Genomic DNA, 25,069 nt, shown 5'->3' on the forward strand with positions numbered 1-25,069 from the left:
ATATCAAGTATTGAATTACATTTATTTGTTTGTTTATACATATTTGCATGTCACGTTGAGAGTAAAGGCTCTGGGGTCTGGGATTCTACCAGGAATAGGAGGCATGGCTTCATGGGACAGTGTAAACCAGCCTCCTGCAAAAAGCTGAAGCTTTAAAGATCTGCCTCAGTCCCTGAGAAGAAGAATGGGAAAATTTTGCTAAACAATTTTGGAACAAGAAAGCTTGATTTAGTGTTTAGTGTCTTGGATTGGGGAGAGGTAGTGCAGGGGAAAGCCATCAATGAGAAATTGAGACCAAAATAACCAAATTGGGAGTACAAATGTGTGTGAATTGAAAACACAAAGGTAAGTATGGGAACTCCAATTTGAGAAATTAATGTAAAAAGCTGGTCTAGGGCCATTTGCATTTCCAGAGGTGGACATGAAACTGAACTTTCACAAGATATGGCACACAGGACTCTGCAGAAGAAATATTTTCTACTGAAAGTGAGCCCATAACCTCCCCAAATTTGTAAACTACACATGAAACATGAAAGCAAATGAGGGAAAGTCATCAAATGTTAGCAGAGTCATCAAATGTTAGCAGTTAGAGTACAAATGTACCCCGAAGCTGAAAATAATTGAACAATTAGACAACTAATGTAGAATAAATTTCTGAAGTTATTTAATGAGATAGAAGAAGGACTAGACTATGATGAAGGAATAGGACCAGTCAGAAAAGAAGCAAAATGAAAGAGTAGAAATTTAAAGGTCATTGAAAATTAAAAACAAAACTCTTACTTAATGTGTTAAATAGAAGGACAGCTAAAAAGACAATGAATTGACAGACACATTTGAAAAAAATCATTCATACTGAAGCAGAAAGAGTGAGAGAGAAAATATGAAAAGAAAAAAATGAGAAAATCACTTTCAGAAAGGAACAGTGGAGATGGGGCAGTTTAGAAAAGATAATTGCTAACAATTTTGGAGAACTGAAGAAAGACATGACTCTACTGATTAAAGAAATACATCAAGGCTAAATAAAATCAGATTCACACTTACACACATGGTGATGTGTTGGGTAGGCATAAAAGTTCATTAGGGTTTTTCCATAGGATCTTACGGAAAAACCTGAACGAACCTTTTGGCCAACCAATAATAGAAGATAAAAGTATCATAAAGGTGTCCACAGAGTAATGACAGGTACACTGTAGTTAGACTTAAAACAGACTCTTCATCACTAGCAGTAGAATCCAGAAGAGAATAGGCTATTCTCAAGTTAGTTGGGGAAATAACTTTCAACTTAGGATTTCACATCCAGCAAAACTATCATTAAACATGAATGAGAGATGTTTTCAGGTAATACAGACAAAGTTTGTCACACATAACCTTCAGTGGAAGGACCTCTGTAGAAATGCCCTTTGGTAAGTTTATTTATACTTAGAAGAGGAAGTAGTGGAATACAATAAACATGACTAGCCAAAGAATTTGTAGATGTGTTGGTGAATCTAAACAAGTCTTTAAAAGGTAATGGGTGAGGGTTAAAACATACTGATGTTAAAAAAAAAATGATCATCATCCAGGTAGAGATTGTGGTTAAAGGATTCTAGGGGCCTTGTATTGCTTGGGAAGATAGAGTGATTTTCAAAATGTAAATCATTTAAATTTTTATATAGGAGTTAATGATAATCACTGCATGCAACATTAGGAGAGAAAACCCACTTCCACCTTAGGTTTGTGACCACCATGACTGAACCAAATATACTAATCAGTATGGTGTCTCAGGTTCCTGACATGAAGCTGTTGGGGTAAATAAGAGGAGGCCATGAAATGGCTGGCTCCTTGCTTGTGCTGGGAGAGAAGAACTTAGTACCAACTCCTCTGTAACCTAACTTTACTTATCCACTGCTTTCCCTGTTCTCCTTGTACTGAGGGGTGGACATGAGGAGAAAAGCAGGACATGCTCAGGGGTTGCAGGAAAAGAGGTAGGAAGGCTCTAATCCTGGAGCCCATCCTTCCAGAGAACCGAAAGGTCAGATATCTGTCTTGGACGTGCCTGGGAAAGCTCCAGGCTTTCCAGCACGTCTGCTGCTGCTCTTTCACTGAAAAATGCGTCCAGAGGGAGAGGCCTTACCTATCCCCAGCCTCTGACTGTGAAGATTCTGGGTAGAACTGAAGCTCTTCCTGGAGTGCTGGAGCTAAAACGATGCACTTGGTGTAAGAAAATTGGTCAGTGAAGCAGCCTTCCCTCCATTTTTCAGACATCTTTACTCCTCCTATCACTGAGAAGTTGTTGGTGTTTACCTGCTACAAAACGTGTTGGCTCTGATGAGACAACCCTGACCTGGGGTTGGGGGTGGTCATTGAGTCTTTGCAGAGATATTTCTAGTGTAACTTATAACCATGCATGACACCAGAAGGTACTCACAGAAATTAGGGTCATGGACATGACCAGCTTCTAGGAATCATTATTTCCAAGTTTTAGCTGTTATAAAATTTGTGTTTTTAGTTAGACTCTTTTGCTATATTTGCTGTTCTGTCAGAAGTGTGCTTTTCCCTTTCCCTACCTAACTCCTAGTTAGTTTTTTAGTTTTCAAGCTTTACTTTCTTTTTGAACTTTTCCTTGATCTTTGTGCTTCTCCCTGGACTGGCGTTGAGATGGGAATCCCTTCTCCCTCTTCTCTGATTGTATTGCACACCCTGTTTTAGTGCCTATCACATTATAATTGTCTTTATTTTTCTCTCTTGCCCACAAGTTTCTAAGCTTCTACAGAGCAAAAGTGATATTTCACATCCTTTATCGATTCCAGTACTTGTTCACCTGGATAATATCTGGTACATAAAAAGTGTTTCATTTAAATGTTGTGTGTAAACTTTCACATGCAAGTCTGTCCTGGCTGTACATAGGGATGATTCCGTTTGATCTCATCGCCAGTACAATAACACTTCTTGTTTGTTTTTCGTTTTGTTTTATAGTAAAAATCATGCCCTTTGCTTTTCTCTTAGCACACACATAGGCATTCATTAATTTGTAACAAGACTGATTTGCTTGGAAAACTGATTTTTTTTATTCTAGTACTTGAAAAAATAAAAGCATTTGAGAACTTGTTTGTCTGGCCGTTTCCTAGGAAATAGAGGTGAAGTATTTAGTGGGGAATATGAAAGTAGAGAAGACTACCTTTTCAAAGAAATGGTAATGAATTACCAAGGGAGTGAGTGCTATCTGGAAGTTGGTTGATCTGTTTTCTAGTTCTGATTCTGGGCAGGTCATTTCATCTCTTCTATGAGAGAGAGAAGGGAGAAGGGGGCCTGGTCAGACTTGGTTTTCCAGTCCTAAAGTGTGCTGTGACCTCGCAGAAAAAGGAGATGAGTAAATTCTGAAAGGAAAGCGCTGCTGTTGGAAATAAAAATTTTTTTAAAAAGCTTTAAAAGGTCAGAGTTTCCCTTGGAGGGGTGTGTGTGTGTGTGTGTGTGTGTGTGTGTGTGTGTGTGTGTGTGCGCGCGCGCGTATGTAAAGAGAGTATTTTCTAAGCCCTACTTAAATCGGATATTAGTATCCTTTTTATTAAAAGACTCAAAAATTTTGAGGAAATTGAGCAGAAAATACAGATTGTAATTAATAACTGACATCTAACAATATTCTCACTACATCAGGTTCAAGACGTTGTTCCTATAACTAGTTATGACACTGCTGGGTCGTTCCTTCTACTGGGATGTAACAATGGATCGATATATTATATAGGTAAGTGGTCAGACACTTAGTATGGTCCTATTTAGTAGGATTTTAAAAATGAGAACAAGAAAATGTTACCTTTTTTAGTTTTAAATAGATTCACTATTTTAATGCTATTTAATTTTTTTATTTTTTAGATATGCAGAAGTTCCCTTTGCGAATGAAGGATAATGATCTTCTTGTAACTGAACTTTATCATGACCCTTCAAATGATGCTATTACTGCTCTGAGTGTTTACCTCACACCCAAAACAAGTTAGTGCATAGCAAAATTATTATAAATTGTTGAAGTTCGTTTGAGAATGTATGTTCATTCATTGGTTTATTGTAACACTAATATGGCCCTTTGTTTTGGTGAACTGCAGCGCTGAGGATTTCATCTCTTTTAGTCGAAAGTTTATGTTTGGTTTTATACTGAAGTCAGACATGACCAGTAAACATAATCTGAGGTGGGAAGTTAGAACTTTTCCTCTTCTGAATTGTATTGTTAAGCCCTACTATTATAATAATAACTAAAATTATTTTTAAAACTTATCTGCACATTTACCTTCCTATGACAGCTGATTTCATTTTGAAATTAAGAGCTTTATTTTTTTTTCACAACAATAACAACAACGAAAGCTTTTAGACTTTTAATCTCTATTGAAAAATGAGCTTATTTCTCTGGGAAATTTTAAATTTAAGTTTTGGAAAACCTCAGTATCCATAACTTACTGCTTTTTCAAAGGCCATTGCAGTGAAATTAACAAACTACCTCTTTAAATTATTAAGAATTTTTATATTCTAGAGTGAAAGATAAACATAAGTGGGAAATTCAAAATTTATCTGTAATGAAAGGAATTCTAGGAAATATTTACATGTGGCTAGTAATATTAATAGTTTGAATATGTTACTTGTATAATCATTTCATTGAATGCATTGTAATAAATCATCTTTGGTATGAAAGAAAGATTCTGGTGTGCACAGATGATTCTGATTGAAATTGTAGGATTTAAACTATGTTGCTCCAGAACAGAGGTCAGCAAACCATGCTCTTTTTATTAATAGTTTTATGTATTGTCTTTGGCTGCTTTTGTGCAACTGTGACAGAGTTGAGTGGTTGTCACAGAGACAGTGTGGCATGCAAAGTTTAAACTATTTGCTTTTTATAGAAAGTTTGCTGACCCCTGCTCTAGACTGAGATATGCTCCACTCCTCCCCCCCGCCCAGTCTAATTAAAAAGGGAGAATAAAACTTCTTTTGTGGTGGCAGTGTCTTCTTTTAAGACACAAGAATGGAGTTGCCTTTTAAGTTTTGAGAAGTGTTTTCCATAGCATGCCCTTTTCCTTTGATTCCAGTATTTTCAGGTGAATCAGAAAGAACAGCTATCAAAGCTAAGAGGTTCTCTGTGACGCTTTTAAGGAATGTAGGTCACCGAACTCCATTCTGTCTTAAAAATATGATGGAATCTGGGCACTTGTTTGAAAAAAAAAAAGCCACAGATGAACCTGACATCATGAGCTAGATTGATTGATTGATTGATTGATTTATGGATGGCTCTGTTGGGTCTCTGTTTCTGTGCGAGGGCTTTCTCTAGTTGTGGCAAGCGGGGGTCACTCTTCATCGCGGTGCGCGGGCCTCTCACTGTCGCGGCCTCTCTTGTTGCGGAGCACAGGCTCCAGACGCACAGGCTCAGTAATTGTGGCTCACGGGCCCAGTTTCTCCGCGGCATGTGTGATCTTCCCGGACCGGGGCCCAAACCCGTGTTCCCTGCATTGGCAGGCAGATTCTCAACCACTGCGCCACCAGGGAAGCCCATGAGCTAGTTTTATATAATTAGAAGAGAACAACATAGGTAAGTGTGATGTAAGCAATGTAACGGGTTTATTTTCCCAGAGTTAACAGTTTTGAAACTGTTGAATAGTACATGGATTAATTGATTATTCAGAGAAGATTCAATATTTTGGCAGAAGTAAAACAGATGGTCATTAGAGGCTAGAAGTAATATGGATTATTGCTTTAGGAATACTGTGTTGTGTCAGTGGTGTACTTAGCATGTCAGATTTATTCTTTAAACATTTAATGAGTACCTACTATGTCTCAGGCACTGTGTAACGTGATACAGATTAAAAAATGATTATGATTCAGTCTCTTATCAATAAAGAGTAGAGGTAGATAGACATGGACATAGAGAATTGGGGTGTTACAGTTGCTCTGATAGAACCTAATACATAGTACAAGGGAGAGAGTGAACAATTCTGTATTGCAGTGAGTGTTAGGAAAAGATTTGTAAAGGAAATAATGAATTTAAGATGGTCAGAGAAGTCTTAAGATTTCTTTGCTGAGCTGGATTTGGGGCTGATACAAGTGCTGAATACAGGGAACACTTTGCAAGGGCAGCTTTCTTTTTATTGTCTTCTATGATACCACCTTTCAATTTCTGATTCTGGTCAGGTGTCAGTGGTAACTGGATTGAGATTGCCTATGGCACGAGCTCTGGAGCAGTACGAGTAATTGTGCAGCACCCGGAGACGGTCGGGTCAGGCCCTCAGCTTTTTCAGACCTTCACAGTTCACCGAAGTCCCGTCACAAAAATCATGCTCTCAGAGAAGCATCTTGTATCAGGTAAAGTGATTTTATTAGTACTGGTAAGGAGGTCTACCTCATGTAATGTAAAACCTTGCCTTGGGTGTTATTTTTTAGCCTCCTACAAAATTAAAAGAATATAAAAGCAGTGTTTCATGTAAGAAAAACATACCAGAAAAAGTGGTAGAAAAGTTTTAATAACTGAAGAAATACTATGATTGTCTTCTAAGGTTTCTTTGATATTGTCTGGTTGTAGTATACATAAATTTAGAAGGCATCATATCTTTTATTTACTCTCTATTTTAATATTTTGTTCTTATGGCATATTTTACTTCAGAATATTTATCATAATCCTGTTGAAGAATTTTTTATTAGATTTTTCAAGTATGAATTTAATATAAATTTGGTTGTGTTGTCTTAAGGTTTAATGCTAAAGTTAGTAGAATGTTAGTTGTCTAACTAACATTAACTACTAATGTTAAAAATTAGTAAAATGTGTAAAGAGATGTGAAGAAAATAACGTGTGGGTATGTTGTTCTTCATAGTCATAGATTTTTCTAACATTTAGATACTAATTTGATACTTAAAAAATTAGTTACAGATTTTCAAGCAAAATTAGCCTGACAAAATAAAATGATCACAAAGTAAAATTCCATCGTGAGATTCATTGTCTATGATAGATGATTTCTGAAAGAGTTTATGAAAATTGAATTGAGTCAGGTGTATCAGAAGTTTGCTTTTTTAAAACAATCTTGCATTAAATCTTTTGTAGATCAGTTCCTGCCTAACTTAAATTTTTATAAACATCATTTTCATATGCTTTGTTTATATGAAGACTACCTAATATAAAGAGGTGATGCATCTTTCACTAATTAAACACCAAATGGAGCTGAAATACCTTGTCCATATATGAATGGATGGATGGATGGATGGATGAATATGCTTTTATTGAATGTCTCATTGTTTTGGATGTAATTATGCCTTTCTGAAACGGTCTCTTTTTTAATCTTTCATAGAGCAGTACTCTAGATCTAATATCTGCCTCACTGAGGAGTTTTTCTCACTCTGTATGGCTGGTTCCTCCTCTTTTGCCCAGTTACTAAGTATTGGATTGCCTCGGATCTCTTTCTAGATTTTCCATTCTTTGTCTGTACTTTCCCTGGTGATTTGAATATTATTATCTACATGCCAGTGACTCCCAGACTTTCCCTTCACCTGTGACCATCACAGAGTTCCAAACTTGTATATCCAGTGCTTGTCCTTAGTATTTGGTTGTATGTTTAATAGGCATCTCTAAATTAACCTAGATAAAAAAATAGTACTTTTGATTTCTGTCTCAAAAGCCATCTTAGTACACAATATCACTACTCATTTACCCAAGCTGAAAATCTAGGAATCACACTTGATTCTTCCCTTTTTCTCACTGCACCCCCGCCCCACGCCCTCTGCATACGTGTAATACATCAGTAAGTCCCGTTTCTCTGCTTTAACATACATCACAAGTCTGATTACTTCACTTTGTATCCATTCCTGCCAGCCCCTTAGCTCAAATCAGCATTTCTCCCCTAGGTTACTCCATTCTTTCCCTGTTTCTGTCTTGGCTTTCTATGGTACACGTCCCACACAGCAGCCAGAAATACCTTTAGAAATGCAAACCAGGACTTCCCTGGTGGCGCAGTGGTTAAGAATCCGCCTGCCAATGCAGGGGACACGGGTTCGAGCCCTGGTCCAGAAAAATCCCACATGCTGTGGAGCAACTAAGCCCGTGTGTGCCACAGCTACTGAGCCTGCGCTCTAGAGCCCGCGAGCCACAACTACTGCAGCCTGTGCGCCTAGAGCCCATGCTCTGCAACAAGAGAAGCCACCGCAATGAGAAGCCCGCATACCACAGCAGAGAGTAGCCCCTGCTCACCGCAACTAGAGAAAGCCCGCGTGCAGCAACGAAGACCCAGCACAGCCAAAAATAAATAAATAAATAAAATAAGTTTATTAGGAAAAAAGAAATGCAAAGCGATCTGATTTCCGATGGCTTCTTACTGTATATAGAATGAACAAATTAATATGGCTCTTCCTGTTCTGGATCCTGCTCACCTTTCAAATCACTTCTCCATGCCTCCCATGTCACTTTTCTTATTGCTCATGATACCTAACTCATTGGCTTTTCTATTTCTTAAAATTGCCTTAGAACCTTTGCACTTGTTCTTTTCATTTGACATCTTCCTTCTTAGATGTTTGTTTCGCTGTCTCTCCTTGACATTCAGGTCCCATTTCAAATACCTCCTCAGTGAGGCCTCCTTGGCCACCCTGTCTAAACTAGCCAGCCCTCTCTCTAACAGACACTTTCTGCTATCAGTGTCTTGATTTGTTTTCTTCACAGACTTATCACTTTGTTTCTTATTTATCATCTCTTTCCCTCTTCTAGAATATAGTAAGTTTCTACAGCAGCAGAAACTTTTGTTCTCCACCCTAAGCATATTCCTTATGAATAAATGTTGTATAAAATGAGGTAATTTGGTCCTGTGAGAAAATAGACTATTTCTTTGCAAGATTGTTTTGATGTTTAAATGACAATTCCATACGCAGTAGCAGTTGATATTATTTTGATGGTAATGATGTTATTGTTGGACGTGATGTCAAAGAACTACAGTTAAATTTGCATTTTAACACAAGTATTTCATGTAGGTTTGAAATGTTAGATAATGATCACTATTAACAAAATGGCATAATTGCATTTTTTTTTAATTTTATTTTTTATACAGCAGGTTCTTATCATCTACTGTATACATATTAGTGTATATATATCAATCCCAATCCATAATTGCATTTTTGAGTCAGCTAGAAGTATTTGTTATTTTTCTGAATCTAGTAAGCTTAATAATGAAATTAGGAAATTATTTCCCATGAAGCTGATTCAGTAGCCTAGAAGTAAATGTCGTCTTTTTCACCAGAAAACTGGCATCCTGAGAACTGAGAATTTTGTTGCATAAGTAACATATGCACACTTTTTATTCTTATTGCTGTTTGCCAAAATTAAATTTCTAAAGTTTTGTTTAAAATATGCAACTGTGACATTTTATCCAGTAGGAAATGTTGTGTGCATATAAGAAATTTTGGATACTTTCCTAGTAGATACTGATGAGTTCATAATAAATGGCAAATTAATACATTTTTTTATTAAGGCATGCCACAAAAGTACAGTTCTTGCATTAATGATATCATTTTTTTGGTTTATATTTTTTAGCAGAGTATCTATTCAGACAGAAAAAACAACAGAAATAGATTACTTGTTAGGAGATATCTCAATATATACCCACTTAATATTACCGTGAAAAAATAAAGCTAATTGGAATATGTTTCTTAAATGCAGACTCTCATATAAAAATAATTCTCAGCTTTAGTATTGAAATTTTAATTTTTCTTGATGCAACTGTGAATGAGCAATAAATAACTGGTTCCTATAAGCTTTTTGACAAATGTTATTTGTGCCAGTAAATCTCAGTAGCTCCTGATCTTGGTTATTTAATATTGGAGTAACATAAGCAGAAACAATTTATATGGTTGGAAAAAATAAACTAGGCAACTTGTTTACAATGGAGTTTAGCTGCAGAACAGAAAAATATTCAGCATCTTCTCTCTTACGTACTTATTTTTTTTTAACCTTCACTAAATTCATACCCTACAGGCTACTTTTATAAGGATCCATAGATTTTACTTATATACCTTATATTTGCAGCAAGGTAAACCATATTCAATTATCTCATTTTTGTTGGCTAGGTACAAATTGAGTGTAATTTTAAGATAAGTAAGCTGTTTGCCACTCAAAATGTGCTACTATCTGTTTACTGTAAATTATAGTGAAAAAAGTTAAAATATGTTTATAAAAGTGATTTTGTTGGTGCTCTCATAATCTATATTTAACAACTGTTGTGTGCTCTCTTTCTCTCCTAGTCTGTGCAGATAATAATCATGTCCGGACATGGACGGTAACAAGATTCAGAGGAATGATCTCTACTCAGCCAGGTTCTACTCCTCTAGCATCATTCAAGATACTGTCCCTGGAGGAGACAGAAAGCCATGGAAGCTATTCCTCTGGAAACGACATAGGTGGGCTAGATCTCTTGGGGGGGACATTTTCAAGAACTGTGTAGGCAATGCCGAAGAAGTATATTATCTGTAGTAGCAACCTAAAAAGGAGTTTTAAATAAAACAGAAGTTTAATGTTTTTCTGATTAAGTTCTATAAAGTCACAAAATATACAATTTTTTTGACTTTATGAAGGTACAAAAGTGATACACATTTAATAGAAGCAGTACTTTGAATTTTGAAGTTTGAACTTTTCCCGGGCTAGGGATATGTGGTACCATATTCTCTGTGATGTCGGGTGGCAGCAGCAGGCCAAAGTTCCCAGTCAGCCGTGTGACCACAAGCGTAAACAAGTGATGTGCTTAGAATCAGTCTGTACCCACATAGCCATTCTCTTTTTCACTTTCAGTATTCAATAAATTACATGAGATATTCAGTACTTTACTATAAAATGGACTCCGTATTAGATGATTTTGCCCAACTGTAGGCTAATGTGAGTGTTCTGAGCACACTTAAGGTAGGCTAGGCTAAGCTATGATGTTTGGTAGCTTAGGTGTACTAAATGCATTTTTGACTTAGGATATTTTCAATTTAGAAGTAACTTATCGGGACATAACCCCATCATAAGTTGAGGAGAATCTGTATTATAGCATTATTGTTCATAGTTTAAAAAGTTGAGGACTTCCGTGGTAGCGCAGTGGTTAAGAATCCGCCTGCCAATGCAGGGGACATGGGTTCGAGCCCTGGTCCGGGAAGATCCCACATGCCGCGGAGCAACTAAGCCCGTGCACCACAACTACTGAAGCCCACAGGCCTAGAGTCTGTGCTCTGCTGCAACAGAAGCCACCGCAATGAGAAGCCCGTGCACCGCAACGAAGAGTAGCCCCCGCTCGCCGCAACTAGAGGAAGCCCGCGCGCAACAATGAAGACCCAATGCAGCCAAAAGTAAATAAATAAATAAAAGTTGAGAGCACATTTTTTATCTTAACTAGCATTTCCTAATTTAAGTGATATTATCTCCAAATGCTGATCACTTTTGTTTATAATTAAAAGCCATGATGGCTGTACACATTTGAAACTTGAAATACTTTTATCCTTCAGTGCTAATAATTAACCTGAAAATAGCTTTGAAGCTGGAAAAGGGCTGGTGTTCTTACATACTGAGAGTGGTTTTGATGGCATCCATTAGGAAACAGTGTAGGATGTCTCTACTGATTCCAGCAAAGGGTATATAAAGTTAGTTATAACAAATCAATTTCTCCCTACACCATACATACACACAAACAGTCTTCATGGAGTTAGATCATTTTCCTCAAGGATCCGTTTGAAAGAACTAATGCACCTTGTAGATCATCTTGAATAAGCAGGAATTATAGCACTGATGGAAAACAAGGAATGGATTAGAATTGCTATGCATGAAACTATTAAATGTATGTCCATCAGGATATTTGCTTCCACAGTAAAGATTTCAAAATAGTTATCTTTAAAAAATGTAAGCTTCTGAAGAGAATTGTAGTACCACAGTCTTAGTATTTTTGAAAGAGAATTGCTCAGTGTTGTCACTTTGATCAATTGCTGTGTGCTCCCAGTCCCCAGTGTGATGATAGGCACTGGAAGTTTTATTTCGACAACAATTTTTTTTCCAGCTTTATTGAGGTATAATTGACATATAACAGTGTAAGTTAAAGGTGTAGCATCAACAGATATTGAGTACTTTTGCTCCAGGCATCAGAAATCTAAAAAATTGCAGTGAACATCAACTTACACTATAGTGAGCGGTGGGTTTATTAAAGCAAACGATTGTATTTTGCACACTGCTCAAGTGCATAGGACGGAAAGCCCCCAGGAGCGAGTGCTAGTCTGTGTGCTAGGTGTTGTAACACACTCACATTTAATTTTCTTGACAGTTTTATGAGGTAGATCTTATCTCCACTTTGACAGAAACCGATGTTCAGGCAGAGCACTTCACAGAGGTCTTAATGTTTGAACTGAGAGAGGCGGCGGGGGGTGATGGTAGGAGTTTGAACTGAGATGTGAAGGTGTGTAAGGTTCTAGGACAGGGACATTCCTGGAAGGGAAAACAGCATGTTAAAAGGATAGAGGCCAGTAGAACCTGGCAGGTTTGGCAGATGTCAAGAACGTCATTAATTGTTTGTATATAGCTGAGAATAGTAGGACATGAGACTAGGTAGATAGGCAGGCGTCAGATCAGGGAGCACATGTGTAATGTGAATAAAAGATATTTAGAAGCAGCCCTGTAAATTACTTAAGACAGTCATATGTAAAATGTTTAAAAGGGCCAGGGAGATGTTTTTTCTTTTCTGTTCATAGTTTTGTTTAAAAAAAATATCCTAAGAGGTGGACATACAGACTAGTGGAGCAGAATAGAAAATCCAGTGTCAGTGGGGGTGGTAGGGGTGGAGTGTAGATGGTAAAGGGGAATGGAGTAACATACTGGAAACAACTGTGCCAGAAAGAAGAAATGGAGCTAGTTAGAAGGCGAGCACATTCAAACGTCATATTTTTGAGTCCTCCTCCTTTCTCTCCCATTGAAGATAACAGAGATGTAAGGATATTTTTTTGTGTTCTCTGAAGGAAAGGTGCTAATTTGGGCAAAAGTGCTGGGGAAGCTATAAGAGGGCAGGTGTGGATAATTACTTAAGGTATGAAGTTATGTGAGAATCTCACATCAGTAATAAAGTTTGAGGGGGAGGGAAGACAGAGTCCCGTAATCCTCTTTCCTAGTTATTTCACCCGTCATCAATATTTTGACTTTGTTTATGGGTTATTGAGTGAGGACTGTCTTTTCATTTCAATAGAATTAGACTTCAGAGAGTTGTGCAGGAATTGGGCAATTGCATAGCTTAGCGAAAAGCCAGACAGCTTGGGTTTGGATTCCGGTTCCATCAAGTAGAACCTAAGAGATCTTTGGTTAACTAACCTGTTGGTGCCTTACTTTTCTCGTTTGTAAAATGGAGATGATAATAGTGCATCCTTTATGTGGTGGTTCTGATGATTTAAATGAGTGATTTGTAAAGCATGTAGTGTGGTACATAGTGAGCATAAGTATTTGCTAACTAACAAGAGTGTTATTCTGTTTATTAATTAGGTATGATTCACATAAGATAACTTGGGATATACTATCTTTAAAAAATGTGTTGTACATCACATACTTTTTGTGAATGATGAGTTGATATTTAGCTAATGAGTATCGTGGGAAAAGAATTATTAAAATTTTATGTGTAAGTTTTGCATAAAAACACTTTGTATTGTTCACATTCTTTCTAAAACATATGAGCCATTTTCCCACCTTGCCAAGTACAATAAAGTAAAAATAATTGAATTTACCCTTTAGATTGAAATCCTTGAAGGGTACAACAGGCTCTGATAAATTAAATTCTACTTAATGAAGTTGTACTTTATTTTTTAAGATTTTGCATGTTAAGTTGTCAAAAAAAGTAACATCAATACATAAAGTAACTTCATTTATACATCCCTTTCTTGAAGTGATAAGAAACTGAACACACTCTGAAAGATAGTAAATGTAGAGCTTATATTTTAACAGGTCTCCTTCTAGTACTCTTAATGTATAGTCTCAAGCAAATTATTGCCTTCAGTTTTTACAGCCTTAGTGCATAAAATATAATTTTGGAATGTTATATAAATATTTTTTTGAATTTTTAAATTTTTTTATACAGCATGTTCTTTTTTTATCTTTATTGGAGTATAGTCCCTTTACAGTGGTGTGTTAGTTTCTGCTTTATAACAAAGTGAATCAGCTATACATACACATGTATCCCCATATCTCTTCCCTCTTGGGTGTCCCTCCCTCCCACCTTCCCTATCCCACCCATCTAGGTGGTCAAAAAGCACCAAACTGATCTCCCTGTGCTATGCGGCTGCTTCCCACTAGCTATCGATTTTACGTTTGGTAGTGTATATATGTCCATGCCACTCTCTCACTTTGTCCCAGCTTACCCTTCCCCCTCCCCATATCCTCAGGTCCATTCTCTAGTAGGTCTGTGGCTTTATTCCCGTCTTGCCCCTAGATTCTTCTTGACCATTTTTTGTTTTTGGTTTTTAGATTCCATATATATGTGTTAGCTTATGGTATTTGTTTTTCTCTTTCTGACTTACTTCACTCTGTATGACAGACTCTAGGTCCATCCAACTCACTACAAATAACTCAATTTTGTTTCTTTTTATGGCTGAGTAATATTCCATTGTGTATATGTGCCACATCTTCTTTATCCATTCATCTTTCGATGGACACTTAGGTTGTTTCCATGTCCTCGCTATTGTACATACTGCTGCAGTGAACATTGTGGTACATGACTCTTTGAATTATGGTTTTCTCAGGGTATATGCCCAGTAGTGGGATTGCTGGGTCATATGGTAGTTCTGTTTTTAGCTTTTTAAGGAACCTCCATACTGTTCTCCATAGTGGCTGTATCAATTTACATTCGCACCAACAGTGCAAGAGGCTTCCCTTTTCTCCACACCCTCTCCAGCATTAAGTTTTAGATTTTTTTCATGATGGCCATTCTGACTGGTGTGAGGTGATAACTCATTGTAGTTTTGATTTGCATTTCTCTAATGATTAATGGCGTTGAGCATTCTTTCATGTGTTTGTTGGCAATCTGTATATCTTCTTTGGAGAAATGTCTATTTAGGTCTTCTGCCCATTTTTGGATTGGGTTGTTTCTTTTTTTGATATTGAGCTGCATGAGCTGCTTGTAAATTTTGGACTTTATCAAAGATAAGGTGACCATATGTGCATGGGTTTATCTCTGGGCTTTCTATCCTGTTCCATTGATTTATATTTCTTTTTTTGTGCCAGTACCATATTGTCTTCATTACTGTAGCTTTGTAGAATAGTCTTAAGTCAGGGAGCCTGATTCCTCCAGCTCCATTTTTCTTTCTCAAGATTGCTTTGGCTCTTCGGGGTCTTTTGTGTTTCCATACAAATTGTGAAGTTTTTTGTTCTACTTCTGTGAAAAATGCCAGTGGTAGTTTGATAGGTATTGCATTGAATCCCTAGATTGCTTTGGGTAGTATAGTCATTTTCACCATATTGAGTCTTCTAATCCAAGAACATGGTATATCTCTCCACCTGTTTGTATCATCTTTAATTTCTTTCATCAGTGTCTTATAGTTTTCTGCATACAGGTCTTTTGTGTCCTTAGGTAGGTTTATTCCTAGATATTTTATTCTTTTTGTTGCAGTGGTAAATGGTAGTATTTCCTTAATTTTCTTTCAGATTTTTCATCATCAGTGTATAGGAATTCAAGAGATTTCTGTGCATTAATTTTGTATCCTCCTACTTTACTAAATTCATTTATTAGCTCTAGTAGTTTTCTGCTAGCATCTTTAGGATTCTCTATGTATAGTACCATGTCATCTGCAAACGTTGACACCTTTACTTCTTCTTTTCTGATTTGAAATCCTGTTGTTTCTTTTTCTTCTCTGATTGCTGTGCCTAAAACTTGCAAAACAATGTTGAATAATAGTGGTGAGAGTGGGCAACCTTGTCTTCTTCCTGATCTTAGTGGAAATGGTTCCCATTTTCACCATTGAGGACAGTGTTGGCTGTGGGTTTGTCATATACGACTATTATTATTGTTGAGGTAAGTTCCCTCTATGCCTACTTTCTGGAGGGTTTTTATCATAAATGGGTGTTGAATTTTGTCGAAAGCTTTTTCTGCATCTATTGAGATGTCATGTGGTTTTTATTCTTCAATTTGTTAATATGGTGTATCACATTAATTGGTTTGTGTATATTGACGAATCCTTGCATTCCTGTGATAAACCCCTCTTGATCATGGTGTATGATCCTTTTAATATGCTTTTGGATTCTGTTTGCTAGTATTTTGTGAGGATTTTTTTATCTATGTTCATCAGTGATATTGGCCTGTAGTTTTCTTTGTGACATCTATGTCTGTTTTTGGTATCTGGGTGATGGTGGCCTCGTAGAATGAGTTTGGGAGTGTTCCTTCCCTCTGCTATGTTTTGGAAGAGTTTGAGAAGGGTAGGTGTTAGCTTTTCTCTAAATGTTTGATAGAATTCGCCTGTGAAGCCATCTGATCCTGGGCTTTGTTTGTTGGAAGGTTTTTAATCACAGTTTCAATTTCAGTGCTAGTGATTGGTCTGTTTATATTTTCTATTTCTTCCTGGTTCAGTCTGAGAAGGTTGTGCTTTTCTAAGAATTTGTCCAATTCTTCCAGGTTGTCCATTTTATTGGCATATAGTTGCATGTAGTAATCTCTCATGATCCTTTGTATTTCTGCAGTGTCAGTTGTTACTTCTCCTTTTTCATTTCTAATTCTATTGATTTGAGCCTTCTCCCTTTTTTGCTTGATGAGTCTGGCTGATGGTTTATCAATTTTGTTCATCTTCTCTAAGAACCAGGTTTTAGTTTTATTGATCTTTGCTATTGTTTCCTTCATTTCTTTTTCACTTATTTCTGATCTGATCTTTATGATTTCTTTCCCTCTACTAACTTAGGGGTATTTTTGTTCTTCTTTCTATAATTGTTTTAGGTGGAAGGTTAGGTTGTTTATTTGAGATGTTTCTTGTTTCTTAAGGTAGGATTGTATTGCTATAAACTTCCCTCTTAGACCTGCTTTTGCTACATCCAATAGGTTTTGGGTTGCCATGTTTTCATTGTCATTTGTTTCTTGGTAGTTTTTGATTTCCTCTTTGATTTCTTCAGTGATCTCTTGGTTATTAATTAGTGTGTTGTTTAGCCACCATGTGTTTGTATTTCTTACAGATTTTTTCCTGTAATTGATATGTATTCTCATAGCGTTGTGGTCGGAAAAGATACTGGATACAATTTCAGTTTTCTTAAATTTACCAAGGCTTGATTTGTGAGCCAGGGTATGGTCTATCCTTGAGAATGTTCCATGAGCACTTGAGAAGGAAGTGTATTCTGTTGTTTTTGGATGGAATGTCCTATAAATATCAATTAAGTCCATCTTGTGTAATGTATCATTTAAAATTTGTGTTTCCTTATTTATTTTCATTTTGGATGATCTGTCCATTGGTGAAAGTGGGGTGTTAACGTCCCCTACTATGATTGTGTTACTGTCGATTTCCCCTTTTATGGCTGTTAGCATTTGCCTTATGTATTGAGGTGCTCCTCTGTTGGGTGCATAAATATTTACCATTGTTATATCTTCTTCTTGAATTGATCCCTTTATCATTATGTAGTGTCCTTCTTTGTCTCTTGTAATACTCTCTATTTTAAAGTCTATTTTGTCTGATATGAGAATGCTACCCCAGCTTTCTTCTGATTTCCATTTGCATGGAATGTCTTTTTCCAAACCCTCACTTTCAGTCTGTGTGTGTCCCTAGGTCTGAAGTGGGTCTCTTGTAGACAGCATGTATACAGGTCTTGTTTTTGTATCCATTCAGCAAGTCTCTGTCTTTGGTTGGATATTTAATACATTTACATTTAAGGTAATTATCGATATGTATGTTCCTATTACTATTTTCTTAATTGTTTTCGGTTTGTTATTGTAGGCCTTTTCCTTCTCTTGTGTTTCCTGCCTAGAGAAAGCTGGTTTGGTGGTGCTGAATTCTCTTAGCTTTTGCTTTTCTTTAAAGGTTTTAATTTCTCCATCGAATCTGAATGAGATCCTTGCTGGGTAGAGTGATCTTCATTGTAGGTTTTTCCCTTTCATCACTCTAAATATGTCCTGCCACTCCCTTCTGGCTTGCAGAGTTTATGCTGAAAGATCAGCTGTTAACCTTATGGGGATTCCCTCGTATGTTATTTGTTGTTTTTCTCTTGCTGCTTTTAATATTTTTTCTTTGTATTTAATTTTTGATAATTTGATTTAGACAGCATGTATACAGGTCTTGTTTTTGTATCCATTCAGCAAGTCTCTGTCTTTGGTTGGATATTTAATACATTTACATTTAAGGTAATTATCGATATGTATGTTCCTATTACTATTTTCTTAATTGTTTTCGGTTTGTTATTGTAGGCCTTTTCCTTCTCTTGTGTTTCCTGCCTAGAGAAAGCTGGTTTGGTGGTGCTGAATTCTCTTAGCTTTTGCTTTTCTTTAAAGGTTTTAATTTCTCCATCGAATCTGAATGAGATCCTTGCTGGGTAGAGTGATCTTCATTGTAGGTTTTTCCCTTTCATCACTCTAAATATGTCCTGCCACTCCCTTCTGGCTTGCAGAGTTTATGCTGAAAGATCAGCTGTTAACCTTATGGGGATTCCCTCGTATGTTATTTGTTGTTTTTCTCTTGCTGCTTTTAATATTTTTTCTTTGTATTTAATTTTTGATAATTTGATTAATATGAGTCTTGGCATATTTCTCCTTGGATTTATCCTGTATGGGACTCTCTGTGCTTCCGGGACTTGATTAACTATTTCCTTTCCCATATTAGGGACGTTTTCAACTATAATCTCTTCAAATATTTTCTCAGTCCCTTTCTTTTTCTCTTATTCTTCTGGGACCTCTACAATTTGAATGTTGGTGTGTTTAATGTTGTCTCAGAGGTCTCTGACACTGCCCTCAATTCTTTTCATTCTTTTTTCTTTATTCTGCTCTGCAGTAGTTATTTCCAGTATTTTATCTTCCAGGTCACTTATCTGTTCTTCTACCTCAGTTATTCTGATATTGATTGCTTCTAGAGAATTTTTAATTTCATTTATTGTGTTGTTCATCATTGCTTGTTTGCTCTTTAGTTCTATTTACAAGACTTTGGATCATCTTTACTATCATCATTCTGAATTCTTTTTCAGGTAGACTGCCTGTTTCCTCTTCACTTGTTTGTTCTGGTGGGTTTTTACCTTGCTCCTTCATTTGCTGTGTGTTTCTCTGTCTTCTCCTTTTGCTTAACTTACTGTGTTTCGGGTCTCCTTTCTGCAGGCTGCAGGTTCGTAGTTTCCGTTGTTTTTGGTGTCTGTCCCCAGTGGCAAAGTTTGGTTCAGTGGGTTGTGTAGCTTTCCTGGTGGAGGGGACTAGTGCCTGTGTTCTGGTGGATGAGGCTGGATCTTGTCTTTCTGGTGGGCAGGTCTGCATCCGGTGGTGTGTTTTGTGGTGTCTGTGACCTTATTTTGATTTTAGGCAGCCTTTCTGCTATTGGGTGGGGTTGTGTTCCTATATTGCTAGTTGTTTGGCATAGGGTGTCCTGCACTGTGGCTTGCTGGTCATTGAGTGGAGCTGGGTCTTGGCGTTGAGATGGAGATCTCTGGGAGATGTTCACCATTAGATAGTACATGGAGCCGGGAGGTCTCTGGTAGACCAGTGTCCGGAACTCGGCTCTCCCATCTCAGAGGCACAGGCCTGACGCCTGGCCAGAGGACCAAGACCCTGTCATCTACATGGGTCAGAATAAAAGGGAGAAAGAAAATAAATAAACAAAATAAAATAGTTATTTAAAAAATTATTAAAAATTAAAAAAATTAAAAAGTAATTTTTAAAAAAATAAAGAAGAGAGCAACCAAACCAAAACACAAATCCACCAATGATAAAAAGCAGTAAAAACTATACTAAATAAATAAATAAAGGACAGACAGAACCCTAGCACAAATGGTAAAAGCAAAGCTATACAGACAAATCACACACAGAAGCATACACATACACACTCACAAAAAGAGAAAAAGGGAAAAAATATATATATATCGTTGCTCCCAAAGTCCACCTCCTCGATTTGGGATGATTTGTTGTCTATTCAGGTATTCCACAGATGCAGGGTACATCCAGTTGATTGTGGATTTTTAATCCGCTGCTCCTGAGGCTGCTGGGAGAAATTTCCCTTTCTCTTCTTTGTTCGCACAACTCCTGGGGTTCAGCTTTGGATTTGGACCCGCCTCTGCATGGTAGGTCGCCTGAGGGCGTCTGTTCTTCACTCAGACAGGACGGGGTTAAAGGAACAGCTGATTCGGGGGCTCTGGCTCACTCAGGCTTGGGGGGCGGCAGGGCTATGGAATGCAGGGCGAGCCTGCGGAGGCAGAGGCCGGCATGTCGTTGCAGCAGCCTGAGGCGCACCGTGTGTTCTCCTGGGGAAATTGTCCCTGGATCTTGGGACCCTGGCTGTTGCAGGCTGCACAGCCTCCTGGGAGGGGAGGTGTGGATAGTGTCCTGTGCTGGCACACAGGCTTCTTGGTCGCTGCATCAGCAGCCTTAGCATTTCATGCCCGTCTCTGGTGTCCGCGCTAATAGCCGCGGCTAGATCCTGTCTCTGGAGCTCATTTAGGCAGTGCTGTTAATCCCCTCTCCTCATGCACCCGGAAACAAAGAGGCAAGAAAAAGTCTCTTCCTCCTCAGCAGCTCCAGACTTTTTCCCGGACTGCCTCTCGGCTAGCTGTGGCGCACTAGCCCCCCATTCAGGCCGTGTTCACGCTGCCAACCCCAGTCCTCTCCCTGCGATCCAACCGAAGCCCGAGCCTCAGCTCCCAGCCCCCGCCCGCCCCGGTGGGCGAGCAGACGAGCCTCTCGGGTTGGTGAGTGCTGGTCGGCGCCGATCCTCTGTGCGGGAATCTCTCCGTTTTGCCCTCCGCACCCCTGTGGCTGTTCTCTCCTCCGTGGCTTTGAAGCTTCGCCCTCCACCATGTGCAGTCTCCACCAGTGAAGGGGCTTCCTAGTGTGTGGAAACCTTTCCTCCTTCACAGCTCCCTCCCAGTGGTGCAGGTCCCGTCCCTATTCTTTTGTCTCTGTTTTTCCTTTTTTCTTTTGCCCTACCCAGGTACGTGGGGAGTTTCTTGCCTTTTGGGAAGTCTGAGGTCTTCTGCCAGTGTTCAGTATGTGTTCTGTGGGAGTTGTTCCACCTGTAGATGTATTTCTCATGTATTTGTGGGGAGGAAGGTGATCTCCACGTCTTACTCCTCTGCCATCTTGAATGTCTCCCCAGCAGGTTCTTATTAATGTTATCCATTTTATACTTACTAGTGTGTATATGTCAATCCCAATCTCCCAATTCATCACACCACCACCACCTCGCCTCTTTCCCCCCTTGGTGTCCATATGTTTGTTTTCTACATCTGTCTCAATTTCTGCCCTGCAAACCAGTTCATCTGTACCATTTTTCTAGGTTCCACATAAATGCATTAATATATGATATTTGTTTTTCTCTTTTGGCTTACTTCACTCTGTATTATGACAGTCTCTGGATCCAGCCACATCTCTACAAATGACCCAGTTTCCTTCCTTTTAATGGCTGAGTAGTATACCATTGTATATATATACCGCATCTTTTTTATCCATTCGTCTGTCGATGGGCATTTAGGTTGCTTCCATGACCTGGCTATTATAAATAGTGCTGCAGTGAACAATGGGGTGCATGTGTCTTTTTGAATTATGTTTTTCTCTGGGTATATGCCCAGTAGTGGGATTGCTGGGTCATATGGTAATTTTATTCTTAGTTTTTTAAGGAATCTGCATACTGTTCTCCATAGTGGCTGTATCAGTTTACAAACTGGTGTGAGGTGATACCTCAGTGTAGTTTTGATTTGCATTTCTCTAATAATTAGTGATGTTGAGCAGCTTTTCATGGGCTTCTTGGCCATCTGTATGTCTTCTTTGGAAAAATGTCTGCTTAGGTGTTCAGCCCACTTTTGGATTGGGTTGGGTTTTTTTTAATATTGAGCTGCATGAGCTGTTTATATATTTTGGAGATTAATCCTTTGTCCATTGATTTGTTTGCAAATGTTTTCTCCCATTCTGAGGATTGTCTTTTCGTCTTGTTTGTAGTTTCCTTTGCTGTACAAAAGCTTTTGTTTCATTAGATCCCACTTGTTTATTTTTTTATTTCCATTACTCTAGGAGGTGGATCAAAAAAGATCTTGCTGCGAGTTATGTCAGAGTGTTCTTCCTATGTTTTCCTCTAAGAGTTTTATAGTGTCCAGTCTTACATTTAGGTCTCTAATCCACTTTGAGTTTATTTTTTTAAAAAATTTCTGATGTAAGATGAACTACTTGTAGTGTTGCATTTTGTGTCTGATTTTGACATGGAATGCAATGCCACATTGACAGGCATGAAGGATTATTTTTTTTCAGAATTAATGTTCCTTTTTTAAAATGAAATCTGTTAAATTTTAATTAACTTTTGCCATTTTGTTTTCTGAACCAAGGGCCTTTTGGAGAGCGAGATGATCAACAGGTGTTTATCCAGAAAGTTGTTCCCATCACTAACAAACTGTTTGTAAGACTCTCATCTACTGGGAAGAGGTAACACTTTACTGTAAAGATATTATATTCAGAAGTCACATTTGTCTTGCAAAACATGTTAAGTCATTTGACACTGATAAATAGTGGTATCAGAAACAGATCTTTGAGAGAGAAGTCTATTCTTTATCTTGTGGTTGTTTTAACTTAAAATTAAGACAGTATACTTAGGGCTTATTGTCTAGAATCTACTTATGATTTTCACTAATGCTGTGGACATTTAGGAAGGACTAGTGATATGGTAGTAGAACAGATACACAGTGAATTGGATGGTAGACAAGTTAAATTCTAATTCTGGCACTTCCTCTTACTAGCTATGTAAATTCAACTTAACTTACTTTGTTTCTGTGAGCCTCAGTTTCTTTTAAAGTTTAACTACCTTGCCAAGATTTCACTGAGTGAAAAACATGCAAAATACCTTGCATAGTCCCTGACTATAATTGATGCTCAATAGGAGTTAGTTTCCTCTTTTTCATTTGACTAAAATTTTACTTCTCTTAGAATTATTTACAGCCTCAAACATATTGCGCTGTAACGTTTCTCCTCTTTAAAAACAAAATTTTTTGCATGTCAAGAAAGTGAAAAAAGTAAAATTCCTATTAGTAGTTATTAAGTAGGTTACACATTTTTATATTAATGTTACTAATGCTAGTGATATTTTAAATAATTTCTCTATTACCTTTTCTTCAGCATGTGATCGCTAATTTCTTAATATTTATCAAAGTCTTTGAGATGATAAATTTTCTTTCCATCAAAGTTCATTGCATGTAGTCATCAGCGATTGTTAAATGAATTGATTCCAGAAAATGATTTCTGTGTTCTAAACTTTTTTTTTTTTTTTTTTTTTTTTTTTTTTTTTTTTTTTTTTTAAGAAAATGTTATTAGGAACCTACAGTGTAGTTAGGAGGCCAAATTTTTATCTGGAGAAATGCATCACTGTGCTTTAATGCTGGTGTACATGTTGGGTGAAGAAGCTGCCAAATGGTTTAAAGCTGCTGTTATAACAGTGTTCTCTAACAATGTAGTCTTGCATATTCTTCTTCAGTGCTCAGGTCCTCTCCAGTGTTGTTCTTTCCCTAAGTATTGTTCTGTCACTTCAAACAATAGCAGAGTGTTGTAATCAACTACAATTTCTGCATGATAAAACAAGTTTCATAGTTTTTAAGTTTATGATTCCAGAGGAAAAGCTGTAGTTGTAAAGATAATAAGCCAAGGAACCAGGTTGGAAATGTTTTCTCATTTAAAATCCAGGCCCTTAGGCTTTATTCCCCTCCCCTCCAAAAAAAAACTAATTGTACAAATTACTTTGTAATATTAAATAGGAAATCAGCCCCTTATGAAGCTAATGTGAAGCAAAGCTTTTTGTTTAAAGACAGTTCAGGTTCTTAATAGTGAGAAGTGAAATGAAAGAGCTTTATAAGTAGGCAGGGAAAAAAACTTGTAAAAACTTTCAAAGGAAGAAGTAATTCTAAGGAATCTATCCCACAGGAAAAATTAAAAGAGCCAAATCATATTCATGTTTGTTTTCATGCACTTAGGCTAGTTTTAATTGTTTTTTAAATTTTATTGACGTATGGTTGATTTACAGTGTTGTATTTATTTCTGCTGTACAGCAATGTGATTTGGTTTTATACACACACACACACATACATACATACATACATACATATTCTTTTCCACTATGGTTTGTCACAGGATACTGAATATAGTTCCCTGTGCTATACACTGGGACCTTGTTGTTTATCCATCCTATATATAATCGTTTGCATCTGCTAGTCCCAAACTCCCAATCCATCCCTCCTCTCCCTTGGCAACCACAAGTCTGTTCTCTATGTCTCTGAGTCTATTTCTAGTTCATAAATAAGTTCATTTGTGTCATATTTTAGATTCCACATAAAAGTGATATGATATTTGTCTTTTACTTCACTTAGTATGATAATCTCTATGTCCATCCATGTTGGTACAAATGGCATTATTTCATTCTTTTTTTATGGCTGAGTAGTATTCCACTGTATACAGGTATCTTCTTTATCCATTCAACTGTCGATGGACATTTAGGTTGTTTCCATGTCTTGGCTATTGTGAATAGTGATGCTGTGAAATAGAGGTGCTTATATCTTTTTGAATTAGAGTTTTGTCTGGATATATGCCCAGGAGTAGGATTACTGGATCATATGCCTAGTTAGGAGGCCAAATTTTTATCTGGAGAAATGCATCACTGTGCTTTAATGCTGGTGTACATGTTGGGTGAAGAAGCTGCCAAATGGTTTAAAGCTGCTGTTATAACAGTGTTCTCTAACAATGTAGTCTTGCATATTCTTCTTCAGTGCTCAGGTCCTCTCCAGTGTTGTTCTTTCCCTAAGTATTGTTCTGTCACTTCAAACAATAGCAGAGTGTTGTAATCAACTACAATTTCTGCATGATAAAACAAGTTTCATAGTTTTTAAGTTTATGATTCCAGAGGAAAAGCTGTAGTTGTAAAGATAATAAGCCAAGGAACCAGGTTGGAAATGTTTTCTCATTTA

The 25,069-nt window shown here is 37.4% G+C and overlaps 1 protein-coding gene across 1 annotated transcript in view; it reads left to right on the top strand.

Annotated features, from left to right (window-relative positions):
* The window catches only part of KCTD3 (potassium channel tetramerization domain containing 3), a 71,795-nt gene that overhangs the window by 41,076 nt on the left and 5,650 nt on the right, over positions 1-25,069 (top strand). The window contains exons 11-15 of the mRNA XM_024130628.3: positions 3,634-3,721; positions 3,850-3,966; positions 6,145-6,315; positions 10,225-10,380; positions 22,451-22,547. Coding sequence (XP_023986396.1) covers positions 3,634-3,721; positions 3,850-3,966; positions 6,145-6,315; positions 10,225-10,380; positions 22,451-22,547 — 629 coding nt within the window. The remainder of the gene's footprint in view (positions 1-3,633; positions 3,722-3,849; positions 3,967-6,144; positions 6,316-10,224; positions 10,381-22,450; positions 22,548-25,069) is intronic.

This window comes from Physeter macrocephalus, chromosome 4 (assembly GCF_002837175.3).
Source record: "Physeter macrocephalus isolate SW-GA chromosome 4, ASM283717v5, whole genome shotgun sequence".
In the NCBI taxonomy this organism is placed as follows: domain Eukaryota; kingdom Metazoa; phylum Chordata; class Mammalia; order Artiodactyla; family Physeteridae; genus Physeter; species Physeter macrocephalus.